This window comes from Rhipicephalus microplus, chromosome 2 (genome assembly GCF_043290135.1).
Source record: "Rhipicephalus microplus isolate Deutch F79 chromosome 2, USDA_Rmic, whole genome shotgun sequence".
NCBI classification, from domain to species: domain Eukaryota; kingdom Metazoa; phylum Arthropoda; class Arachnida; order Ixodida; family Ixodidae; genus Rhipicephalus; species Rhipicephalus microplus.
In genome coordinates this window covers 168,888,785-168,896,884 of record NC_134701.1, presented here as the reverse complement: position 1 = coordinate 168,896,884, position 8,100 = coordinate 168,888,785, and the positions used below count along the sequence as shown (strand labels likewise).

General features: G+C 50.8%; 1 protein-coding gene across 1 annotated transcript; it reads left to right on the top strand.

Annotated features, from left to right (window-relative positions):
* The first annotated feature begins 1,483 nt into the window (after positions 1-1,483).
* Positions 1,484-6,799, top strand: LOC119168272 (uncharacterized). Its single transcript, XM_037419676.2, has one exon. It carries the CDS (start codon positions 1,484-1,486, stop codon positions 6,797-6,799), a length of 5,316 nt encoding a protein of 1,771 aa, XP_037275573.2.
* The last annotated feature ends 1,301 nt before the right edge of the window (positions 6,800-8,100 follow it).

The following is an 8,100-nucleotide window of genomic DNA, read 5'->3' as shown; positions in this document are numbered from 1 at the left end:
TACGTTCCTTTCGAAAGTGGTTGACGATATCCTGCGTTCCTGCTCTACCCAACATAAGCTCACGACATCGTACCACCCCCAGACAAACGGGCTTACAGAACGTTTAAACCGCACCTTGACAGACATGCTATCGAAATACGTCTCGGCCGACCAACGTGATTGGGACCTTGCACTACCCTACGTGACGTTCGCATACAATTCCTCCCGGCATGACACTGCCGGGTACTCGCCATTTTACCTTCTGTTTGGACGCGAACCAACATTGCCGTTGGATACCTTCCTGCCAGCCGCTGCGCAGTATACTTCTGAATATGCACGCGACGCTATTACCCGAGCTGACCATGCTCGTCAGCTTGCCCGCAGCAGATTAATGGCGTCCCAAGACTCGCAGAAGCATCGTTACGACGAGCGGCATCGCGACGAACACTTTCCAACAGGCTCCCTCGTTCTTCTTTGGTCCCCTACGCGACATGCAGGCCTGTCAGAAAAACTTCTCTCTCGTTTCACAGGCCCATACCGCGTGCTTAGACGAGTGACCGACACTACATATGAAATTGTCCCTGATAGTCCATCAACCTCTTCCGCTCTGCTGTCAAGGGACATCGTCCACGTATCAAGGCTCAAGCGTTACCACACTGCTCCTGCTGTGGCCCCGTAAACTCGCCGGGTCGGCGCTTTTGCCGCCGGGGGTCGTGTTACGTGATTTCGTCTGACTGAAAGAGGGCATAGTGGGGTATACCCAAGTAGGTGCCTCGGACTGAGAGTAAAGAAGTGGACGTTGTGAGTGAGCTGCGTTGTGTCTGCGGACCGACAACTGTTATTTTCCACGTAACAATATAGTGTATACACATCGGCAGAAACATAGGCTACTCAGTCTCTCCAGAGCACGCACCTTCCTGTTTGTGCAATGAAATGGTTTATTCACGTTTTTAGCTTCATATTTCAGTATTGTAAATTAGCGAATGGGACTGTTGTATTTGTCGCATACTGGGAAGCAGCCCCCGCTTCGGGGGAGCGTTAATTGAAAGACTCCGCGGCGAAGAGGGGGAGGAGGGGCAACTCGGAGGGACTCGTTTTCGGGTGGTTCGCGTGACGGGCAATGCGAAAGGAGCGAAGGGCGTCCTTGACATCTGTTTTACCTACAAGCCCAGCCGTGAAGGGAAAGGGGGGGTGAGGGCCACAATGACCCTTCTCGAACACGCGGAAAGCGTTTTGTCCATCTGTCCTTGAAGACCGTCGCACGTGCGGGGTGCGGAGGAAACTCTTTGACAATACTTGTACTTCTCTGTTTGCTTTTCCTTTTTTTTTCTTCCCCTCTCTACGACAGCGGTACATAGCGAACGAATAAACCAGTCTTCGTGATGCGTTCAAACTGAAAGGACGTGTTTTTTCTCTGTCGTCGTCTCACTAGAAAAAGTCTGCCTCCCTGCTATTCCGCTACAACATTTTTTGGCGCCGAAACCCGGGAATAAGGGACCCAAAGATGGACATCGACAGGATGAAGCGCAAAAGGGCCGTGGTGCGAACGTCAACAACAAAGCTGCTCAATGACATCGCTACCATGGAGGACGACGCGTCACTCGGTGAGCTTGAAGAAAAGATCAACCTTCTCACCCTTAAGGAAGACTCACTCAAAGAGCTAGATCGGGAAATTGAGATTGGCGTAGAAGATGATGCATTAGAAGAGGAAATTGCATGCTCCGAGAACTACAAAGAAAAGATCAACGTAGCAAGGACTAAAGTACAGCTCATGCTACGTGAGCTTAGCTGCACTAACGCCGCATCAGTGAGCGCTTCGCTAGATCGCACCTCAAGTTCCTCAGATCAAAGAGAATCTAGCCGTAACATCCCGCAAGTAACCCCCACAGTAAAGCTGCCAAAACTAGAGATAGCAAAGTTCAACGGCGAGCTTCGACAGTGGCAAGGCTTTTGGAGTCAGTTCGACACGACAATAAACGCTAACCACCACCTGTCAAACGTGGACAAGTTCAAGTACCTGAACAGTTACTTAACAGGAAAAGCAGCGGCTGCTGTTGCGGGTCTTGATTTGTCCGACGGAAACTACGAAGTTGCTCTCTCGCTGTTAAAGGAAAGGTTCGGTCGTAAAGAAGCCATAATCGAGGATCACATGTCCAGACTGCTCAATATCAAGTCAGTGCGTGACTCGCGGAACCTCAGCCAACTTCGGAGCCTCGTTGACGAAGTAGAGAGAGGTGTACGGAGCCTCACTTCTCTTGGCGTCGGTGTCAGCACGTACGGAGCTCTGCTCCTGACAGTAGTAAAGAAGGCGGTGCCTGCGGACCTTCATCTCGAATACTGTCGACGAAAGGGCGCTACTACAGGAGGCAGTGAACTGGAGGCATTTGCGCATTTTTTGAGAGTCGAGGTAGAGGCACGGGAGATTATACAGCGGGCCGAAACACCAAGGGGCATGTGTGTAGAATCGTCTGTCGAAAACCGTAACAGCACCTTTAAGGCGGCGAGAATGTCTTCAGCCGCTGCACTGCATACCATGACCAAGGAGAGAAAAGGGTGTCTGTTTTGTTCGTCAGGGTGCCACGAAAGCGGTGACTGCGATGCAGAGATGTCGGCAGCTGATAAAAGAGAGATGCTGAAGCGTGAGAATAGGTGTTTCCGCTGCACAGTAAAGGGGCACACGTCAAGAGAGTGCCGTAAGGCCAAATGGCTCAGGTGTGCCAACTGTAGCGGAAAACACCTCACGGCTATGTGTGATCCTGATTTCAGAGAATACCGTGGCAGTGGTGAACAGAATGCATCCTCTCCACCAGCGACAGGACAAGCCACAGTGCTAAAGTCTTCTCTAGGCTCAGAGGAGAAATTTATGTGCATGGAGGGGCATCAGTTTCTTCTGCAAACAGCACGAGCTTGGACAGTGGGACCGCACAAAAGTACGCTTGTCAGGCTTCTCCTAGATGGTGGCAGTCAAAGGACGTTCATCCATCGCAAGTTGTCTGAAAGACTGCAGTTGAACGTGCTTGGGGAAGAGGAACTTAAAATCTATGCCTTCGGCGACAAGTCCGCTATAACCCGCACTAAAGCGCGTCTGGTCGAGCTGTGGCTGCAAAGCCAGTACGACGGGAAAAGGGCGCGAGTGGAGGCCCTCGAAGTTCCCTGCATCTGCGCAGATATAATGGCTGCGCCTTTAAAGTCAGTTCTTCTGGAACTTTCGAAATTTGGCTTGCCAGTCGCGGACGTCGCGCAGGGTGACGGAAGTGAAAACATTGATCTTCTGATCGGCGCTGATCATTATTGGGAAATTGTCACGGGATCCACTAAGCGCCTAACCTCCAAGCTGATGGCAGTAGAAACTGCATTTGGGTGGACAGTCCAGGGCCAGGTAGGCGCAAAAAGGTCACCAGGAGTCTGTCCCTCTGTTGCTGGCGTAATGCGAGTAGCAGTGAGCGAACAAACTAACAAAGAAATATCAGCGCAGTTGAGGTCATTCTGGGAGCTCGAACACATTGGTATCAAGGAACACGAACCAGCTCGCCACCAAGACGCAATCCAACAGCACTACAAAGAAACCGTCAAATTTGAGCATGGGCGGTACACAGTGTCTTTCCCCTGGAAGCCTATGGTTGATGAGCTCGACGACAACTACGAGTGCGCCGCGAAGCGTCTTAGAGCCAACACGACGCGCCTTTTGAAGGGAGATTCCTTGATCGTGGAATATGACGCCTGCATCCGAGAATACATCGAAAAGGGCTATGCAGAGCCAGCCAACAAGCATTGCAGCGCTTCGGAAGGTCCGGTGTATTACATGCCACATCAAGCAGTTGTTCGACAAGAAAGCCTGACAACAAAAGTGAGGGTGGTGTTCGACGCATCATCAAGTGCCAAAGATCGCCTCTCACTGAATGATGTTTTGGAAAGTGGTCCAAAACTTAATCCAGAGCTCATTGATTTGTTGATCAACTTCCGCACTTACAACATCGGCATCGTCGCGGATATTGAAAAGGCATTCCTTCAAATATCTCTGTCAGAGGGTGACCGGAACGCTGTGCGGTTTCTCTGGTATGCTGCCACTCCGAAGAAAGGTGAAGAACTTCCAGCGGTGGCGGCCTACCGGATGACGCGCGTTCCGTTCGGTGTTACATCCAGCCCATTCCTATTAGCCGCAACATTACGACACCATCTTGAAGGACTCCCAGAGCAGTATGCTGAGACTGCGAACATCCTGCGCAGCCATCTCTATGTTGACGACCTTGTGACAGGGGTCGACACCCTCGAACAGGGTAAAGTGCTATGCCAGGAATCAAGCGATATATTATCTCAAGCAGGAATGCGGCTCCACAAGTGGATGTCTAACGACCACGATTTAGTCAACTTCATAGAGGATGGGAACGTGGCGAAGAGGAATGCAAATGCCGAACTTCCTGCAGCCACCAAGGTATTGGGAGTAGGTTGGAATGCTCATACAGATAACTTCGAGTACAATCTGACCTCACTTCTTGAATTCCTCACCACCAGAGCCGACAGCAAGAGATTCGTATTGCAAGTCTCAGCCAGAATTTTCGACCCCTTTGGGTTTATCGCTCCTACAACACTGTACGTAAAGACAATGTTCCAAAGGTTGTGGGAGTTGGGAGCGGGTTGGGACGACCCCTTGCCAGAATTGATGCAAGCGGAGTGGAAGTGCTGGTGTGAAGAGCTTCAATGCATCAAGGCGGTGTCCATTCCGAGGATCATCGCAAGGGATTTCCGAGATGAAAAGACAGAGAAGGTGTTGCACATTTTCTGCGATGCCAGCCCAAAGGCCTACGGTGCTGTCGGATACGTTGCATGCAAGTCTGCTCAAGGAATAATCAATATAAGCCTAATTATGGCCAAATCAAGAGTTGCCCCTTTGAAGCGCCTCTCGTTACCCCGACTAGAGCTGATGGGGGCCCTCATTGGTGCTCGACTGTGCCACTACGTTGCCAAGGCCTTGAACCTCCAGAATGCTGCTGCCATCCTTTGGACCGATTCCACAGTGGCTATGCACTGGATTAAAGGAAACGCTGCCAGATGGAAGCCCTTCGTGGCAAACCGAGTATCAGAGGTTCAGGCGCTGACTGATCCCGAGGATTGGAGGCACTGCCCAGGACTAGACAACCCCGCTGACCTAATCACTCGCGGTATCCTCCCATCAGCCTTGTTAGAAAGCGAATTGTGGTGGAGAGGACCACACTGGCTTCACAAGGATAAGACGCATTGGCCAACGACCGGTGAGCAGAGCCCAGGGGCAGTAGAATGTCACCTGGAAGAGCGAAAAGTGACGGTGATGCCCGTAATATCATCGCCGTTCGAGGCAGTGCTGAAAGTAGAGGAGTTCAGCTCATGCAGCAGAGTCGTGCGCTTAACTGCGTGGGTCCGCCGCTTTGTCAACAATTGCCGCTGCGGGAAAGAAAGGAAAGGTGGTCCGCTACGAGCTGAAGAGGTGATCGATGCTGAGAGGTACTGGTTGACAACAACTCAAGGAGAAGCATTCAGTGACGACATTTCCAACTTGAAAGCCCAAAGACCACTGCACAAAGGCTCTCCTGTTCTGCCACTCAGTCCGTACCTTGACGGGGAAGGTCTCATGCGAGTTGGTGGACGCTTGCAATTCACCGACAACCACGAAGAGACTAAACATCCCATCATTCTACCTAGCACTCATCCCTTCACGCTACTGCTCATAAGGAAAGAGCACGTGAGAATGCTACACTCAGGGGTGCGCGACACCTTGGCGTCATTGCGAGAGTCGTATTGGATCATCCGAGGGCGCCAGGCCGTAAAAAAGGTTATCAAGCAGTGCCTCATCTGTCGCAAACAAAGTTGCCCTCAAGCCACGGAACCAGTGGCACCACTTCCAGCTGACAGAGTAACAGAAGGAAATCCGTTCGACACTGTCGGCATCGATTTCGCAGGACCTTTGATTTGTCAAGAGTCGCGCGGTGCCCGAAAATGTTACATCGCAATTTTAACCTGCGCTGTGACACGTGCCGTCCATCTTGAGCTCGTTAGCGACATGTCGACTACAGCCTTTCTCCTGGCTTTCAAGCGCTTCGTGGCTCGCAGGGGAATCTGCTCGACTATTTATTCGGACAACGCGCTAACCTTCAAGAGAGCAGCAAAAGATCTGAATGCAATGTTCACGCTACTAAAATCAGAGGAAATGCAGTCATACTTCGCCGGAAACCAGATCAGGTGGAAGTTTATTGTTGAAAGGGCAGCTTGGTGGGGCGGATTCTGGGAACGGTTGGTGCGATCGGTGAAGGTAGCGTTGCGCAAGGTGTTAGGTCGGAGCAGTTTAAGCTTTGAAGAACTCACAACTGTCTTGTACGAAGTCGAGGCCGTAATAAACTCACGCCCATTGACTTTCACCTACGATGATGCTCAAGAGCCAGAACCACTGTCGCCGGCGCACTTCCTCGTCGGAAGAAAGCTGACAACCCTTCCTCCACACCACCTGCCAGCCGAAATTCCGGGCGGTGACGCGCATATCTCACGACGCTGGAAGTACCGGTCTGCCATGGCTGAAGGATTCTGGAGACGGTGGCGGAGAGAGTACTTATTGGAGCTTCGATCGGCGCATCTGTCCCGGCCAACGACATCGAGTGACCTAAAGATAGACGATTTAGTTCTTTTAAAGGAAGATCATCTCAAACGACACATGTGGAAGATCGCCAGAATCAAGGAAACGTTCAAGGGCAGGGACGGCAGGGTGCGGGCCTGCAGTTTGAAACTAAGCGGGGGAACGGTGGTGAAACGACCAATACAGCTGCTTTATCCGCTAGAAGTCGACCGACAATGAGCTCAAGAGTTCGCTCATCCGGGGGAGGTTGTTGTATTTGTCGCATACTGGGAAGCAGCCCCCGCTTCGGGGGAGCGTTAATTGAAAGACTCCGCGGCGAAGAGGGGGAGGAGGGGCAACTCGGAGGGACTCGTTTTCGGGTGGTTCGCGTGACGGGCAATGCGAAAGGAGCGAAGGGCGTCCTTGACATCTGTTTTACCTACAAGCCCAGCCGTGAAGGGAAAGGGGGGGTGAGGGCCACAATGACCCTTCTCGAACACGCGGAAAGCGTTTTGTCCATCTGTCCTTGAAGACCGTCGCACGTGCGGGGTGCGGAGGAAACTCTTTGACAATACTTGTACTTCTCTGTTTGCTTTTCCTTTTTTTTTCTTCCCCTCTCTACGACAGCGGTACATAGCGAACGAATAAACCAGTCTTCGTGATGCGTTCAAACTGAAAGGACGTGTTTTTTCTCTGTCGTCGTCTCACTAGAAAAAGTCTGCCTCCCTGCTATTCCGCTACAACAGGGACCTCACTGAATCAGTTACGACCGAAACTCAATTCGAATGGTTCTCCTTCTTCTTATGTTATTATTGGTGTTTCTCGTATTCATGTTTCTCGCTTCGATAGTCGCGCGCGGAGGCAGCTGCCGTAAGCGTAATGCACGGTACAGCTATATAAAAATATTGCGCTTGTAGTCGCAAGATGTGAACAAGAATGAGCGAAAATATATCAAGTAGCTAACGAAAACTTAATTGTTCCATGCGCAGTTCAGAGGGGCTACGTTTTCTGCACAGAAACGACTAACTGCTTAGCCAGTCAGTGCGAATGCCCATCATATGACCGGTTACTCTCTTTTATTTCTTACTGCAAAACGTGACTAAAGTTTTTCTTTTTCCTATTTCACAAAGCACAAAACAAACACATGAAACACGGGAACATCAGTCCGTGTGGTTGTCACACTTGCGAAGGCACCGAAGTTTGAACTTCTAAAGAAAAAAAAATGCTGACAGATCAACAATACTTATTACGTGATGAAATCAGTGCACAAGTGCCGTTATGTCCCGCATTAGGTCTTCATGCTTGTAGGTCTTCAGAGCATACGAAGGTCACGTGTGAATGTACGAAACGCTGAGCCCGAATCTCGATTGATCAGCGCCCATTTTTGCAACATTTAACGAGGCTGAGAGAAGTGCTGGAACACCGAGGGACAAGCGAAGAACTGCTTAGTATATTAGACACACTCAAAGCGTAAACATGCATAAGAAGATACAGCCAGCCTTATGCGCGCTTGTGGGTGATGTGTTGCGTGTGTATATATG